This window comes from Scyliorhinus canicula, chromosome 6 (assembly GCF_902713615.1).
Source record: "Scyliorhinus canicula chromosome 6, sScyCan1.1, whole genome shotgun sequence".
Taxonomy (NCBI): domain Eukaryota; kingdom Metazoa; phylum Chordata; class Chondrichthyes; order Carcharhiniformes; family Scyliorhinidae; genus Scyliorhinus; species Scyliorhinus canicula.
In genome coordinates this window covers 178899233-178918179 of record NC_052151.1, presented here as the reverse complement: position 1 = coordinate 178918179, position 18947 = coordinate 178899233, and the positions used below count along the sequence as shown (strand labels likewise).

The 18947-nt window shown below is 44.3% G+C and overlaps 1 protein-coding gene across 7 annotated transcripts in view; it reads right to left on the bottom strand.

The window, feature by feature from the left end:
* Positions 1 to 2634: 2634 nt before the first annotated feature.
* LOC119967679 (signal-induced proliferation-associated 1-like protein 2) overlaps positions 2635 to 18947 on the bottom strand; it is a 651675-nt gene continuing 635362 nt past the window's right edge. For 6 of the 7 annotated variants that reach the window (XM_038800505.1, XM_038800501.1, XM_038800504.1 and 3 more), the window contains 2 exons: positions 4977 to 5058; positions 3530 to 3676 (listed from right to left, as the gene is read on the bottom strand). In XM_038800505.1, the coding sequence (XP_038656433.1) occupies positions 3530 to 3676; positions 4977 to 5058 (229 nt within the window). Of the gene's footprint in view, positions 3677 to 4976; positions 5059 to 18947 lie in introns of all 7 variants that reach the window. The other variant, XM_038800502.1, reaches the window with a different exon arrangement.

The following is an 18947-nucleotide window of genomic DNA, read 5'->3' as shown; positions in this document are numbered from 1 at the left end:
TTGTGGGGAGTGGCAGATAGTATTGAAAATTGTCAGAGGATACAGCAGGAAATAGATAGGTTGGAGGTGTGGGCAGAGAAATGGCAAATGGAGTTTATTCCGGACAAATGCGAGGTAATGCATTTTGGTAGATCTAACATAGAGGGGAAATATACAGTAAATGGCAAAACTCAGGAATATAGAAAGTCAGAGAGATATGGGTGTACAGGTTCACAGATCTTTGAAAGTGGCAACACAAGTGGACAAGGTAGTCAAGAAAGCATAAGGACTCCTTGCCTTCATTGGATAGACATGATGTGGAGATGCCGGCATTGGACTGCGGTGAGCACAGTAAGAAGTCTGACAACACCAGGTTAAAGTCCAACAGATTTGTTTCAAATCGCTAGCTTTTGGAGCACTGCCTCTTCCTCAGGTGAATGAAGAGGTAGGTTCCAGAAATATATATCTATAGACAAAGTCAAAGATGCAAGACGATACTTTTAAAGCGTGCATTTACAGGTAATTAAGTCTTTACCGACCCAGGGAGAGGGGTAATCCCAGGTTAAAGAGGTGTGAATTGTCTCAAACCAGGACAGTTGGTAGGATTTTGCAAGCCCAGGCCAGATGGTGGGGGGTGAACGTAATGCGACATGAATCCAAAGTCCCGGTTGAGGTCGTACTCATATGTGCGGAACTTGCCTATAAGCTTCTGCTCGGCAATTCTGCGTTGTCGCGCGTCCTGAAGGCTGCCTTGGCGAACGTTGACCCGAAGGTCAGAGGCTGAATGCCCTTGACTGCTGAAGTGTTCCCAGATTGTCGCACGATGTCCGTTCATCCGTTGTCGCAGCACCTGCATGGTCTCGCCAATGTACCACGCTTCAGGACATCCTTTCCTGCAGGGTATGAGGTAGACAACGTTAGCCAAGTCGCACAAGTATGTACCCCATACCTGGTGATACCCATGTAGATGATCTGGCACGTCTTGCAGAGATTGCCATGGCAGGGTTGTGTGGTGTTGTGGTCGCTGTTCTGAAGGCTGGGTAGTTTGCTGCAAACAATGGTTTGTTTGAGGTTGCACGGTTGTTTGGAGGCAAGTAGTGAGGGTGTGGGGATGACCGTGGCAAGATGTTCGTCTTCATCGATGACTTGTTGAAGGCTGCGAAGAAGATGTCGTAGTTTCTCCGCTCTAGGGAAGTACTGGACGACGACGGGTCCAGTACCTTGTTTGTCTTCTGAGGAGGTCGGTGCGGTATTTTGCTGTGGCGCGTTGGAACTGTCGATCGATGAGTTGAGCGCCATATCCCGTTCATACGAGGGCATCTTTCAGAGTCTGTAGATGTCTGTTACGCTCCTCATTGGACAGGGTATCGAATATAAAAACTAGCAAGTCATGCTACAGTTGTAAGGCCTCACTTGGAATATTGCGCACAATTCTGGTCGCCACACTACCAGAAGGGTGTGGAGGCTTTGGAGAGAGTGCAGAGGAGGTTTTCCAGGTTGTTCCCTGGTTTGGAGGGTGTTCAGACTGTTTTCATTAGAAAGACGGAGGTTGAGGGACGACGTGATAGAGGTCTACAAGATTATGACGGGCATGGATAGAATGGATGGGCAGGCACTCTTTCCTAGGGATAAAGGGTCAGTCACTAGGGGGTAATTAAGTCTGTTGATCAAAGTTTAGTGAGATGTGTGAAGCAGATTTTTTTTTTTACACAGAGAATGGTGAGTGTCTGGAACCCGCTGCCAGGGGGGTTGTGGAAGCAGATACATTAACACCGTTCAAACGGCATCTCGACAAATACATGGATAGGATGGGTACAGAGGGATACGGCTCGAGGAAGTGCTGAGGGTTTTGGCCAAAGGTGGAATTATGACCGGTACAGGCTTAGAGGGCCGCAGGCGCTGTTCCTGTGCTGCATTGTTCTTTTGTCAGTGCTCAGCTCACAGGAGGCTCTGGCTGTAGCACTGGCTGGGAGCAGGGGACACTGGATGGACCCACCCTATCACCAGCAGGTACTGCAAGACAAGATGCATGGCTGGGATGGTGGGTGTGGGGAGTGAAGTGTGTATATGCGGTTGCAGCTCGTCAGCCTTTCGAGTGTCAATCTCGGACCCAGCAAATCTAGCACTGTTTCTCATTGGAATGATTGTGTTCCACGTGTAGCTGGTGCGAGCCCCTTAATAGTAGCTGAATCGGGTCAAGAGTTTACTTTGCATACTCTAACCATCAGTTTTCAGCCAATCCTCACAGATGTGACTCTGAAGGCCCCTGTACTACTTCCCTTTATGTCACTCACCTTGATTAACAGTGGGGATTAAAACTGAATCTTTTGCTGTTGTTATGGCTCTCAGTCTGGTCTTTGTGCTCTGGGAAAATAAGCAAGTTTACGTGAATCAATTTCCAACAGCATTCTTGAACTAGCTGAATATAACTTTGTTGTTGTTTGCCTTTCCGGCATCTCTTTGAATTACATAGCGTTAGAAAAAAGCTCCCTCTCACTAACTTAATAGCTCAATCGATGACTTACTGTTTGAAAGATCAGAAGTCTGATTCTACACTCTACATATATTGATGTATTATTGCATAGTCTTATGATATAAAGTAATTATATAACCCTAGAAATATAAAAATAGCGGAAAAATAAAAGATTGAGCAACTAACTTTATGTCCTACATTTATTAAAAAAGCAACTGTATGTCACATTTCAAATGAAGTAGTTTAAAAAGTACACATATTTCTCAAAGCATACAAACCATGGAATATTATATACTAGCAGCATCCAAATGTTAGATTTACTACAAACGATGACAGTCTTTGTACTGACAAACTACAGACAACACAATTTACAGCAAACTCTGTTTTTCGTAGTGCAGATAAACAAAACAATAAATTTAACAATTTAAGGTTAAATAATTTTAAATAACTGTTAAATACAAGACACTTTTCATTTAGAGCTTCTGTACAAAGATAAACAAATTTGGCATTGTACAAATGGCTTGTTGGCTCATTATGTGCACAGTATTGAAAGGTGCACCAGATCCTACAGCCTTAAATGAACTATACAAAAATCAGTGTAATTGTTGATTAAGTAGTGAGCCATTCAAAAGGCAAATGTAGCATTAAACATCAGAACACTGCTTGTTTCAGGCACCAATGTTTATTCCTGCAAATGAACATTCTCCTAAAGTAATTATATCTAAACCTGCTCCATCATACTAGTGCTAAATTTCAAATGAAGCCCTGCGAGTATTACTAAGTCTTATTGCTATGACACTGCAACAATGAAAAGAAACTAATTACAAAAAATAGAGCACCTTTTACATTGAAGTTACTGTCTCAAGATTCTATTTTACAATACAAGAGGCTGCGAGGCTCTGAGCAAGTTCAGCTGCTGGGTTTAACTGTATTCTTTTCATTGGTGTATTCGAGTGAACAGAAATCAGACAAATAGCTACAACACCTATACCTATTTCTGAACAGATTAGTATAACATTCTAGGAATTAATGAATTTTCATCTAGTGCTTTTTATCATGTTCCTCAGTGTCGTCGTATCAAGATTTCTTGTCGATGGTGTTGAAAAACCATTCAGTAAATTTCCTTAACTGTGCGGCAGCAGTCTGGGACTCCTCTTGAAGCCGCAGGTTATCATGACGCAGGTGGTGAACTTCAGCCTGGAGCATTGCCTTGTCTTCCTTTTCCTACTCAGAAAAGCATTACATGAGAGAAAACAAATGGGCTGTTAGCTTTTCTGCATCAAGTGTGAATTTGCCATATACCCAATGGTAACATGGGCCAGGGCTTTTAGGATGGCAAGGCGCAAAGAGTCGGCGGAGAACGCATCGCTGATACTGGCTGTCCTCCAGTTATTTTATACTCCAAGGAGCTGTAATTGGCTGGAGGGGAAACCTACTGGAAAATCTGATTTATCGGCAGCTCTCTAGTCCCAGCAGCGCCAGAAGCTGCAGTGAACAGGGCTGGGACTTCAATAAGTCCAGGATCAGGTAAGTGTGCGTCTCTTTACGGGGCGGGGGCTTGTGGGAATGAGTAATGGGGAGGTGGAGAGGGTAGGAGGGGAGGGAGCACCAGCAGGGGCCAGATCTTATGGGGGTGGATAGGATTGCCCGATGATGTTGGATGTGCCTATAACCCATCCTCTCCTTTACCTTTAATCTTGCAGTCTGACATCTTATAAATTGATAATTGTATTTTCAATTTTGTAAAACCTTTCCATCCAAATACTTGAGATACACATGTGTACAAGAAGCAGACAGAAGTGTGCATGGAGAGTGGGAGGGATGAGAAGGGTGTTGAGAACAGAATGGACGAGAAGATGCAGAAGGAGGGGAAGTCAGGGAGGATCAATGGGACATAGAGAGAGATATGGCTGAGAGATATGTCGACAGGGAGCTTTGGGGGGAACAAAGTGAGGGAAAACCAAGGGGGCTCAGAAGGAGGGGCCGGTTGAAGAGGGAGGAGGCATGTAGTGACAACAGAGGTGTACAAGAACAGAAAGAGGGAGAAACAGGCAAACAGATGAAGGAGGGTAGGGAGTGATGGAGGAGATTTGAAGGGAGCAACAAAGAGGGAGGGATGGAGAGGAGTGCAGAGGCAGGAACGGACAACGTGGCATGGAGGGAGGGAAGGGTGAATGGATGAGGAGGGCAGTAGGATCAAAGGGGCATAGAGGGGCGGATGGATGAGGGAGTATGGAGAAGGATAGACGAGTGGATTGCGGAGAAATGGAAGGACAAAGGCTCGAGGGGGCATGGAGGGAGGGTGGAACAAGGGGTGGAGGGAATGAGGGCAGGCAAGACAACAGGAGGGAGGATATGGGGATACAGAGGGAGAGAGGGATGAGGGTGTGTGGAAGAAAAGATAGAGTTATGGGAGGGATGAGTAGGCATTGATCGGGGAGATGATGCATAAAAGGATAGGTTTATGGAGGGATGGGGTTATATTTTAAAACTATTACAACATTTTGCATGGTGAAAACAATACCTTTCGTAGGTCATCCTGAAGCTGAATGAGAATAGTCTCCAGCTGATTCACTTTTCCAGTGATTGTGTTGGCGCTGTTTCCCCTGAATTAAATCAACAGAAGAACGAAAAATTGGACACTTCACAAACATAACCGATCATTCCATCAACCGTATCTCATATTTTTATACCGCTTTTAATATAAAAAATATCCCATGGCACTTCACAAGAACATTGTAAAACACAGTATGATACTTGAGCCACGTATGGTGGCACTGTTGTCACAGCACCAGGGACCTCGGTTCAATTCTGACCTCGGGTAACTGTCGATGTGGAGTTTGCACATTCTCCCCATGTCTGTGTGGGTTTCCTCCGCCACCTGGTTTCCTGCCACAATCCAAAGATGTGCAGGTTAGGTGGATTGACCATGCTAAATTGCCCCCAAGTGTCCAAAGGTTAGGTGAGGTTCCGGGGATTGGGCCTAGGTAGAGTGCTCTTTCGGAGGGTCAGTACAGACATGACCGAATGGCCTCCTTCTCCACTGTAGGGATTCTATGAAGGAGATAGTAGGTCAGATGATCAAAAACATAGTCGAGGAAGCACGTTTTAAGAAGCATCTTAAAGGAGCAAAATGAGGTAGATAAGGCAGAGGTGTAGCAAGTAAATTGCAGAGCTTGGGGCCTTGGCAACTGAAGGCACGGCTTCCAAAAGTGGAGCAATTAAAATTGGCAATGCTCAAGAGGCCATAATCAGAACAGTACAGATATCTCGAGGATAGCAGGGCTGGAGAAAATTACAGAAACATGGAGAGGCAAGGCTATGGTGGGATTTGAAAATAAGGATGAGAACTTTAAAATCAAGTCATTGCATGACCGAAAGCCAATGTAGCTCAGTGAGCCCAGCAGTGATAGGGGAATTGGACTTGCTGGAAGTTAAGATACAGGCAACAGAATTTATGGAGGGTAAAATGGAGTGCATTGGAATATTGAATCTAGAGGTAATGAAGGTATGAATAGGATTTCAGCAGCAGATGAGGTGAGATAAGGGTGAAATTGGGCGATGTTATGGACTTGGACATAGGCAGTCTTTAAGATGTTGCAACTATGGGGTCTTCTCGGGATTAACTGTGACACCAAGAGGGACTTTCGGTTGCGGCATGTAGGAAGGAGGTTGCACATTGGGTTGCTCTCGCCAGAGTCCTGTGTTTTAGGTCCTTTTTCACCCGTTGTTTGTGGGGAAAATTGCATGAAATGTTGTCCCTGTTGACAGTGGTTGGTGGAAGATGGCCAAGAACCTGCGGAAAAATCGGGAGGAAGGATTTGAGCGCTAGTCCGCCAGGAAGTTCGAGCACAATGAAGGGTGCGTGGGCAGGGAAGATGGCGGAGGCCAGTGGGCCAGCAGGGGCTGCTTATATAGCTGTACATACAATGATAGAGGTGATGGTGGTGGAGTTCGAACAGCACTTCAATAAACATTTTGAGAGGTTAGGGACGGGATGCTGGAGTCCCTCAAGCATCTGCTGGACCCGATAAGGGGGACACTCCGAAGAAAATCAGAGACGGTGCGGGAGCAGGACGACTTATTGAAAGTGATGGAGAAGGCACTGTCGAGGCACAGTGACCAGCTTGGTAACTGACAACCGGCTTCGGAGGCAGGACCTAAGGATCCTGGGTCTGCCAGAGGGCATGGAGGGTCCGAGGCCAACAGAGTTTATAGCGGAGATGATGAGGAAAGAGGGTAATGACCCCCGTGAAGTTGAATAGGGTTCCGGCTGAAGACGTGGGTGAATGAGCCAGCGAGGGCAGTGATTGTGTGCTTTTATAGCTGGCAGGCGAAGGAGAAGGTGTTGAGGTGGGCCAAGCAGACGCGGGAAACGAAGTGGGAAGGCATAGTGAGTCGAATTTACCAGGATCTTGTGGATTTGAAACATGGGGGTCGGGGAAGTTGGGAATAGGATTAAGGGACCAGGACATGGATCGCCTGGATAAGATTAGCTCAGAGATGAGTGGGGAGGAGGATTAAGGGAAGTTTGGCGAGGTGGGCTAGTGAAAGGGAATGACATTGCCCGAAGCAGCTGATTGGATTGTTTCAACCTTAGTGACAAAGAAGTCCATTAGCTCCTCGCACTTGTTTTAAGGTAAGAATGGAATTGACGTGAGAGGGATTTAAGGCAACCATTTGCAGGAGAGAAAAGAAGCTGGCGGTTATCTTTGCATTCCAGGATGATCCTGGAATAATGAGCAATTTTAGCAAACAAGAGTAGGGTTCAGTACAGTTTTAACTGGTACTACCAGAATCTGGTGGTGGAAGTTGTCGGCCATGTCCTTTCAAGTCTGCATTGCTGGGACTTATGGAAGAAGAGGGAACACCTAGGGTGTGAGAGAGCAATGGTTTTATGAGGACTAGGACCTCAAGGTTGGTGGGGAAGGGCACAGTTGAGTAAATCAGTAGCTATGAAATGTGGTGAATTGCGAGCCAATGGATAGTTTAGAGTCAAAGAGGAGTCCGGAAAGCGATAGCTTGATCTAGGTTTCGGACAATGCTCAACATCGAGGGCCGAAGGGCCTGTTCTGTTCTATGTTCTATGAGAGTCAATAATGGTTTATTTCCAAAAGGAAAGTACTTACTTGCCATAGTCCAAGTTCTAGCCGGGACTAATCTGTAGCTCGGCTCCTACCCGGGAGGCTTTTCATAGAATTTACAGTGCAGAAGGAGGTCATTCGGCCCATCGAGTCTGCCCTTGGAAAGAGCACCCTATCCCTACCTTATCCCCGTGACCTTTTTGGACAGTAAGGGCAATTTAGCATGGCCAATCCACCTAACCTGCACATCTTTAGACTGTGGGAGGAAACCGGAGCACCCGGAGGAAACCCACGCAGATACGGGGAGAACGTGCAGACTCCACACAGACAGTGACCCAACTTGGGACCCTGGAGCTGTGAAGCAACAGTGCTAACCACTGTGATACCATGCCGTCCACAATGGCAATGAATTAATGAACCCTCTGATCGGCCTCCGCCCATCAGGGGAGGAACTTCCACTCCATAGGTCGTCCCTGTGGGTCTTGTGGGGTTATACAGATAGATAGCTGGAATTTTGAAAAAGTAGTTACCAGTGAATTTAAGGATAATTTTCTCCAGGGACAGATATAGAAAGAGGTAGGATTGGGTGTGAAAGGGGTTGTGGGTGGTGAGTGTTACAAGGAGCGATCAGAGATGGCCTTATCTGTGATTGAAACTGTGAAACTAATGAGACCACATGGATCAAAGGGGTGGCTGTGAGTATGGTTTGGGGAGTTTACATGGAGGGACAGATTTATCCTTGGATTAATCCACAGAGACTAATAGAAAATGTGGAAAATACACAGCAAATCGGAGATCATCTGTAAAGTCAAGATCTCAGCTGACATCCCTGACTAGGAGTCAAACAAATTAAGAAATAGATAAGGTGTCATTTGTCCCCTTGAGTACCTTGCTGGCTCTTTGCAACTGCAAATCAGCTAGTGCCACTCCCCTGGCTAGTCCTTACTTTTTTCTCTTCAAATACTTACTTCATTATATTCTGAGAGTAACTGCCACAATCTCAGGCAGTGCATTCCAGATAACCATTTCCTGTGCAAAATATTTTCCCTGCTGTTGACTTAGGTTCTTTTGCAAATCATCTTAAATATGTGTCAATCTGTGTCCACCGGTTGTAGATCTTCTGCAAATGGGAGCAGTTTCTCTCGATTTACAAGACACCTAATGATTTTGAACATCTATTAAATCTCCTCTCAACTTTCGCTGATCTGAGGAGAACAACCTCCCCAGTTTTTACCTCCCCGCACCCTGGTTTTTAATGTTTATTTACGTGATCTTGCTAATTATATAGCATTATTACTTTTACCGTGTTTGTATTGCCGTCTGTCTTTTCCCCCCTCCCTCCCTCTTCTTTGTGTACACCTAGAATCATTGAATCATGATTGTATATGATGAACACATGAATCATGATTCATAGAATCATAGAACCTGTAAATATACCATGTTTGAAAAACCCAATAAAAAACATTTATAAAAATTTTTTTTTTTTATGTTGGACGAAGCTGTTTGTATGTGTGGGGGTTGGTTCCAATTATGTTTCTATTGCGCTTAGAGAAGGATACAGTGTAAAGAATAGATTCAAGGCACAAGCATGTCAGTGTTGCTTAACAACTGGGCCTTGTAAGGTAGATTAGTAGAATTCTGTTGGGATGTGTTGTAATGTAGAAAGCATGTTACTGGATGCTAAACAGTAAAACTTGTTTTGGGATTAATTGTTAAATGATGGGATCTGTGAATTCTTAAAAAAGAGTAAGTGGGGTACTGAGGTACTAGACAAAATAATTGGATTGGTTAGAATTGAAGTTGGGTTTACTTGCAGGGATGAGGAAAGCTGCTATTATTGGAAGCATAGTGAGAAGGTCTGTCAGATAGACCAAGTATTTTGAAATGGGAGGAAACTAAATTAGCTAAAATTCAATTACAAATTAAATAATTAAAAATAAAGGAAAAAGATAAACAGAATATAGAAATAAAGAAAACTGAATTGGAGGCATAGGAAAAAGAAATAAAACTGAAGAAATTTGAGATGCATGAAAAGAAAAAGAAAGGGAAAGAGACAAAGAGAAAACTTTTCAGAGGGAATTGCAATGGAGAAGTTAGCAATGGAAGAAAGGGAAAAGGAGAATGAGAGAATTTCAGCTTAAAGTGCTGGCAGTTAAAAAAGACACTGGGGCAGCATGGTGGTGCAGCGGTTAGCACTGCTTCCTCACGGCGCCAAGGTCCCAGGTTCGATCCCGGCTCTGGGTCACTGTCCGCATAGAGTTTGCATATTTTCCCAGTGTTTGCGTGAGTTTCGCCCCCACAACCCAAAGATGGGCAGGCTAGGTGGATTGGCCACGCTAAATTGCCCCTTAATTGGAAAAAAATGAATTGGGTACTCTAAATTATTAAAAACAAGAGCCACTGGGCTCGATTCAACTAAATGGGAACAAAGTCCCATAAGCGAACATGTTTATCCGCCTGTCTCCCGATGCTTACAGCGCCAAGAAACACATGGATATTCAATGAGACATAGCCCCATTTTGTACACTGCGGATCTCTGCTCGCCAGAACTCTGCTGTCCTGATCTTCGAGGCCCCCGAAGCAATCCCCAATACCCCAAAGCCTGAACGCACCTGATTGGCAAAAAATGCCAGCTTGGCACCACCAGCCTGGCAGCTGGCAATGCCACCTGGGCACCCAAAGGGCATGCAGCTGGGGGCCTCTGATTCCCTGGTAGATCCCCACGAGTGCCTTTCCGTCTGATCCGTTTGCCAGTGCTGAATGGCGCTCCAAGGGAATTAGATGAATCCCAAAGCCTCAGGAATTTGCACATTAGAGTGAGAGTAACTGTCCCGCACCAACATGCAGATTTGCCAAAAAGTGGTCCCACCTACAATGCGCTGGATTACATCGCACCGTCTCGCAAGATCGTGTTGGATCTTGCAAAGGGTAGCGAGCCAGATAGATCCGGGACCAAGGTGTCGCGGCTTTTATCGGCCATGCTGCGCCGTGGTGAGCTGCTTTTCAGGTGCAGCTTGGAAGTTAAGGAAGAAACTAGTTCTAGAAATGAACTTCGTGGGGAAATACTTACAATTTACACAAACTTTTCAAAATTTGGAGGAAAAGGATGTGCAACAATTCCTACTTTGCTGTGTAAAGGTAGCTAAACAGATGAAATGTCCAAAAGAAATTTGGACATTACTTTTATAAAGTAGACCAGTAGGTAGAGCTAGTGAGGAGAATGCATTTTTGTCAAAAGAAATATCTGTAGATTATGGTGTAGTAAAGAAAGCTATCCTTAATGCATATGAATTGGTTCCTGAGGCATACAGGTAGAAATGATGAAACGCAAGAGAACAGCCTGGACAAACACTTATTGAATTTGAGAGAGAAGTAAAATAATTTTTGAGCGTTGGATACAGGCGTAAAAGATATAAGACCATAAGACATAGAAGCAGAATTAGGCCGCTCGGCCCATCGAGTCTGGTCCGCCATTCAATCATGACGTATATTATTCTCATCCTCATTTTACTGCCTTCACCCCATAACCTCTAATCCCCTTATTAATCAAGAAGCTATCTAACTCTGTCTTAAAGATAGTCAGTGATTTGGCCTCTACAGCCTTCTATGTCAAAGAATTCCACAGATTCACCACCCTCTGGCTGAAGAAATTCCTCCTCACCTCTGTTTTAAAGGATCGTCCCTTTAGTTGGAGATGTGTCCTCTGGTTCTAGTTTTTCCTACAAGTGGAAACATCCTCTCCACGTCCACTCTATCCAGGCCTCGCCGTATCCTGTAAGTTTCAATAATATCCCCCCTCATCCTTCTAAACTCCAACAAGTACAGACCCAGAGTCCTCAACCGTTCCTCATACGACAAGCTCTTCATTCCAGGGATCATTCTTGTGAACCGTCTCTGGACCCTTTCCAAGGCCAGGACATCTTTCCTCAGATACGGGGCCCAAAACGGCACAAAATACTCCAAATGGGATCTGACCAGAGCCTTATGCAGCCTCAGAAGTACATCCCTGGTCTTGTATTCTAGCCCTCTTGACATGAATGCTAACATCGCATTTGCCTTCATAACTGCCGACTGAACCTTGTAAAAGATAATGGGAAGAATATCATTTGAAACATGGATCTGATGATAACCCAAAGGAACATGAGAAAAATTGAAGTAGGAGAAATGGAAAAAGATCCTATAAATGCAAATGCAATAAAATGCTTAAAAATGATAAAGGATTAAAAGGCTGAAATACAGCAGTGATCAGCAGGAAGCTCCCTGCCAGTGTTCAGACAAGCCTCCTTGCCGATGTTCAGACAAGCCAAGGTCATGTTAACACCACAGCTCCGTCATGTTAACACCACAGCACCCTCATAATAACCCTTATGTTGACACCACGGCAACCAGATGTATCTTTTAGTTTAAAGTCTGACAAGCCAAAGTCATTTTAACACCATAGCGTCCTCATGTTGACACCACAACGCCCTTATGTTGACACCACATCAACAAGAGGTGTACTTACACTTTAGAAGAATTAAACATCAAGCGTTGATGAGGTTAACAAATGGACAAAACGTATTCATGGATAAGCAGAAGATATTACCTTAGGAGAAGGGCATGTAATCAGTAAGGCTTCTGAAGGGTAATTAAAAAGTATAAAAACCCTGAATCGCTAGTTGCCAGCAGGAGCTCTTTGCAGCTACTTTGGTACATGTGAACAGCCGGACTCAGAAGCTGAACAGAGAACTACTGAGAACACAAAGAGGAAGAGAGATTGTCAAGGGGGCCACGAAGATCCGATCAACTTGATGGAACTCCATGAGCAAGATCTTTTTACTTTTGTAAAACAGTAATTTTATCTTTTGAAAAAAATAAAGTAATCTAAAAATTTACTCTAACCTGAAATCATGGTTATTACAAAATAAGTCTACTTATACTATTACCTCAGCAAGGCAGGACCCAGGATCGAAGCTACTGAGTGGTAAGTAGATAAAATCTTCTTTGTAGATATAGGTTATACCAGAAACAACTTGAAATATTAGTTTGACCCTGAATAGCACCTATTTAAGTCTGCAGTAAGGAGTCTAGGAATGAATCCTAGCACCATATAGAGTCTTTTTGACCCTTAGGTTTAAGGGAAATTTCAAAAAGAAGTTGGTGATAAAAATACAACCTGCACATTAACCTTAAGAGAATCGTGAACAAGGACTCCCAAGTCCCTTTGTTCTGATTTCCGAAGCATTTCCCCGTTTAGAAAATAGTCGATACCAAAATTCCTCCTTCCCAAAGTGCATAACCTCACACTTTTCCATATTGTATTTCATTTGCCAATTTATTGCCCACTTTCTTAGCCTGTCCAAATTCTTCTGCAACCCCCTTGCTTCCTCAATACTACCTGTCCCTCTACAGATCTTTGTATCATTAGCAACAGTGCCTTCAGTTCCTTCTTCCAGATCATTAATGTGTATTGTGAAAAGTTGTGGTCCCAGCACAGACCCCTGAGGCACACCACTAGTCAACGGCTGCCATCCTTAAAAAGACCCCTTTATCCCCACTCTCTGCCTTCTCCCAGTCAGCCAATCCTCTGTCAATAACAGGATCTTACCCTGAACACCATGGGCTCTTAACTTACTTAACAATCTCCTATGCGGCACCTTGTCAAAGGCCTTCTGGAAATCTAAATAAATCACGTCCACTGGCTCTCCTTTGTCCAACTTCCGTGTTACCTCCTCAAAGAACTAACAGATTTGTCAGACATGACCTCCCTTTGACAAAGCCGTGCTGACTCAGTCCTATTTTATCATGCACCTCCAAGTACTCCGCGATTTCATCTTTAGTAACGGACTCTACAATCTTACCAATGACCAAAGTCAGGCTAACCGGTCTATAATTTTCCATCTTCTGCCTCCCTCCCTTCTTAAACAGTGGTTTACATTAGCCACTTTACAGTCCTTTGGGACCCTCCCTGCCTCCAGTGATTCCTGAAAGATCACCACCAATGCCTCCACAATCTCATCAGCTATCTCTTTTAGGACCCTGGGGTGTAGTCCATCCAGTCCAGGTGACTTATCCACCTTCAGACCTTTCAATTTCTCCAGATGGTCACTACACTCACCTCTGCCCCTGATTCTCCTGGAGCTCTGGCATCCCACTGGTGTCTTCCACAGTGAGGACTGATGCTGAGTAACTATTCAGTTCGTCTGACATTTCTTTGTTTCCTATTATTACTTCTCCAGCTGCGTTTTCCAATGGTCCAATGTCTATTTTTGACTCTTTTATATATTGAGAAATACTCTTCCTATCTTTTTTTTATATTTCTACCTAGCGTGCACTCATATTTCATCTTCTCCTTATTGCTTTTTTAGTTGCCCTATGCCCACTTTCAAAGGCTTCCCAATCCTCTGGCTTCTCACTAATTCTCGCCACTTTGTATGCTTCTTCTTTTGCTTTTATGCTGTCCTCGACTTCCCTTGTCAACCATGGATGTCTTGTCCTCCCCTTAGCATGTTATGTTCTACCTCCTTGGGATGAATTTCTGCTGTGACTCCCGAATATCTGCCAAAAACTCTTGCCATTGCTGTTCCACTGTCTTCCCTGCTAGTCTCCTTTTCCAATCAACTCTGGCCTGCCGCACCCTCATGTCTTTGTAATTACCCGTATTTAATTCTAATACCGTTACATCTGATTCCAGCTTCTCCCCCTCAAACTGCAGGGTAAATTCTATCATATTGTGGTCACTGCTCCCTAAGGGTTCCTTCACCTTAAGATCACTAATCAAGTCTGCCCCATTACCAAATCCAGAATTGCCTGTTCCCTCGTGGGCTCTACCACAAGCTGTTCCAAAAAAACATCTCTTACACATTCCACAAATTCCTTTTCTTGGGATCCACTACCAACCTGATTTTCCCAGTCCACTTGCATATTGAAGTCCCCCATGATTATTGTGATATTACCTTTTTGACATGCTTTCTCGATCTCCTGATTTATTTTCTGCCCCATCTCCTGATTACTGCTAGGGGGCCTGTACATAACTCCCATTAGGGTCTTTTTACCCTTGCGATTCTTCAAGTCTACCCACAGAGATTTTATGCCTTCTGATCTTATATCGCTCCTTGCTATCGATTCAACTTAATTCCTTACTAATAATGCAAACTTGCCCCTTTTTCCCATCTGCCTGTCCTTTCGATAGGACACATATCCTTGTATATTTAGATCCCAGCCCTGATCCCCTTGCAGCCATGTCTTTTGTTCCGTATACTGCGTGCATTAAGGTACAATACCCTCAGTCCTGCATTGACCACCTCCCTTCTCACACCTGTCACCTTTTTTGATCTGCCTGAGGCTGATGTTCTCTTATTTTTCTTCTCTATTTCCCCTTCAGTTATGACACCTTCTAAGCTAACGCTCTGGTTCCCATCCCCCTGCCATACTAGTTTAAATATATAGAATGTATGAGAGGTGACTATTTTAGAAGAATTTAAAGATTCGCTTCCTTTGGTTATTGGGGTTCATGCTGAGGAACAAAAAGTTAAAAATGCTAAGACGGGCAGCAGAGGCATCTGATGATTAAGAACTGGTCCAGAGAACCAAACCTTTTCTCTGTCATCCTTGTAAAAATGAGAAGGATAGAAGGTGGGAAGGAGAAAAGAAAACAAATAGAAAGAGAGGGAGCAGTTGGGAATGGTCAGGGAATTTCACCTCAGATCAAAAGGTAAGGTTTTGAGGGTGGAAGGACATTCGGAGGCCTAAGTCTTTCCATTGTAATACATGGGACATATTCCAGAAGATTGTTGGAAACTAAATCGAAGACCATTTGTAGTAGTAAGAAAGGAAACAGGTGAAAAGGTAATGGCTGATAAAACTAGCAGTGGTACAGGTGAAATGTCCTCTTTCGGAATCAATGAGAAAGGAGGTCATGTCTCAAAATAGCTCAGAGAATTTGACCACTGGTGAAGTAAGTCATGATATTGAAGGTTCTGGATGTTTTGTTTTGAAGGGAGAAGTTGTTCCTTACTCATCTAACAAAATAAGTAAACAAATCAAAATTATAAGACATATAGGAAAGATCAATCATTGATGGTGGCTGATGATCCCAGGAAGTTTTATGAAGGAAAAAGTATTGATAAGGGATATTAATACAAGGGATGAACCTATTTCTTTATGTGGCGTTATTTTAAGAAGTAATTTTGCAACTGGAATTGTTCCAGTGAAAATTGTTCCTAAATTACCTATTGGAATAGCTTTCATCCTAGGTAACGAGTTGGCTTGTGGAGACAGTAATGTGATGAGAAATGTCTTAACACATTTTTGGAATCACTGAGAGGGAAAATTGAACACAGTGCAGATAACAAGTAATTGAAGGAAAGCCTGATTAACACAAAAAAAAAATCAACTTTCAGGCATGAAAGAGGCGTTTGTGAATGAACAAACAACAAGCAATGCTATTTGGCCTGTCAGGAAACCCGATGGATCATGGCGACTGACCATCGATTATCGGGAACTAAACAAAGTAACACCAGTAGCAGCCCCCACCGTAGCCACGAGTCCTGAGACAATGTTAAAGCAGGGACTACAGTCAAAATGCTTTTGGGTTTTGGACATGAGCAACGGCTTTTGGTCCATTCCATTGGATAAAGTGTGCCAATATAAATTTGCTTTCACCTTCCAAGGACAGCAATACATGTGGACGTACCTTCCACAAGGCTTTCACAACTGCCTCTCCATTTTCCACCAACAGCTGGCGAATGGATTAGCCAAATTTTCCTGACCCAATTGCCTTGTCCAGTATGTAGATGACTTGTTTCTACAGACAGACACTAAGTAAGAGCACATTTTGCTTCTCGACGAATTATTAGGACTCCTTCAACAAATTGGCTGTAAAGTGAACCCCAAAAAGGCCCAAATTCTACAAGAAAAAGTAGTTTATTTAGGAACAGTCATCACCCATGGCAAACGCGAGATCGAGCAGAAACGCATCGACTCCATTGTCAAATTACCCCTGCCCCATAATGTCACAGCCCTCTGGTCATTTCTAGGACTGGTTGGCTACTGCAGGAATCACATCGACGGTTTTACCACAAAGGCAGCACCCCTCTCCGAACTTCTCAAAAAGCAAGCACCATGGGAATGGCTTCCACAGCACACAGATGCCGTGGATGCATTAAAAACAGCCCTCAGCACAGCCCCCGCGTTACAGGTCCCAGATCCACTCCCCCCGTATGCAATTGAAGTTGCAACCACCGACCCTTTTGGCCATGCTCCTCCAAGAAAGACACAATCGTTTATGCCCCGTTGCATACTCCTCACGAGTACTTCATCCAGTTGAGCAAGGATTTTCTGCCTGCAAAAGGCACCTGCTCGCAGTTTTTGGGCAGTACAATACTTTGCCTACATTGCAGGACTCAACCCCATCACCATTTTTACTGAGCACACCCCATCACAACTCCTACTTGATAGTAGATTAAAGGACGGCACCGTCAGCCAAATTTGCGCCGCCCGATGGACCCTTCCCTTACAGGGATGAGACATAACAGTGAAGAGGACAAAAACACACACTTTCCTCGCAGATAATTTACACTATGCCGGCACCCCACATGAATGTGAAATCATCTCCACTAAACACAACACAGGATCCTTTGTGCCAAAGTCAGCTCCCCCGAAACCAGGTACTACACCCCAGAGACCCCAGCCCACAGACACACCCCTAAGGATTTATGTGGATGGCTCCTCCACAGTTTTGAACGGAAAAAGGATTACCGGTTGTGGTATATATGTAGAGGACGCGTGTTAGAAGAAATATCTTTGAAATTGCCTGGACATCTAGGCTCACAGGCAGCAGAATTAGCAGCCGTAGCATACATTGTAGAGCACCCCGACACATTCCCGACCCCAGCCGACATATATTCCAACAGTCTATATGTCTGTAATAGTTTGACAGAATTCCTACCCCTGTGGGAATCTAGAGGATTCGTATCCGCAGACGGAAAACTCCTACCCTCAGCCCCATTACTCCAGCATATCCTAAAGACAGCAAAAGATCGGAAATATGGGATTATTAAAGCTCGTAGCCACCATCGTTCTTCCCCCCCTTGTAATGTTAAGGCATAAGCCCTAGCAAAGGCAGGTTTCAGACACGGTCACTTTTGGAATCCTCCCGAGAGTGCCCCAATACACGCGGTTCAGGTCTCACAGACCAACATTCAGGATTTAGCACAGGCCCAAAAAGAAGACGCACAGCTCAGGGAGGTTTTAAAAGGCAACTTCCCAGCCCTCTATGATAAACACAAGAACACATTGACAACACATGATGGTGTAATTTTAAAAGAAGATATTTATGTAGTCCCCAGTCAGGACAGGAACCAAATTATTTGTCAATTCCATGACAACCAGGGACATCAAGGCACAGAGGCAACCCTCGCCCACCTCAGACCTCTCTGCTGATGGCCCGATTTAAAAGCCAATGTAACGCACTACATTGAAAACTGTTTAATCTGCGCCCAGAACAATCCAGACAGATACGCAAGGAAAGGTCAGCTTAATCACACCCGCCCCGTTAATGGCCCCTGGGCGAATTTGCAGATTGATTATATAGGACCCCTACCCCCCTGCAGGAATGGTTTTAAGTATGTGTTGGTGGTCATCGACACCTTCACAAAATGGGTGGAAGCTTTTCCATCCAGAACGAACACTGCTAAAGCGACAGCCAAGATCCTCACCCAGCACATCTTTACAAGATGGGGACTTCCTACGTAGCATAGAGTCAGACCAAGGCTCACATTTTACAGGACGAGTGATGAAAAACGTGCTCACAATTTTCGGAATCAGACAAAAATTCCACATTGCATATCACCCCCAATCAAGCGGAATAGTAGAGAGAATGAATTGGACTTTAAAAGCAACCCTCAGGAAAATTGTGCAACATCACAATAGCACCTGGGACACAGTTCTCCCCTTTGCACTAATGTTCATAAGAGACACGGTATCCACGTCGACAGGATACACCTCCCACACCCTCATGACCGGACGACCCATGAAAGGGACAGAATATTTGTTAGGACTTGATTTGGCCAGCCCCACAGTCACCGCCCTCACGCATGAGAAAGCAGTTCAGCAGATTGTACAGAATGTAAAAGCAGCCAAGCTCGCCGCAGCTGTTAGGCTTGGGACACGAAAGAAGCAAAGTAAGCAAACTTCGACAAGACAGTACACACCACAGAATTTGTAGTAGGGCAGCAGGTCATGCTAGCCCTATACAACCCCAGTACATTCCTTTCCCCCAAATTTGCAGGACCTTACTCCATTTCTGATGAAGTCAGCCCCTCCGTATATAAAATCACCTATCCCAATGGCAAGTCTGCGTGGTTCCACATAAACCAGCTTAAGGCTTATGGCACGCAGAACAACCATTCACACCACATTTCACTTGCAGC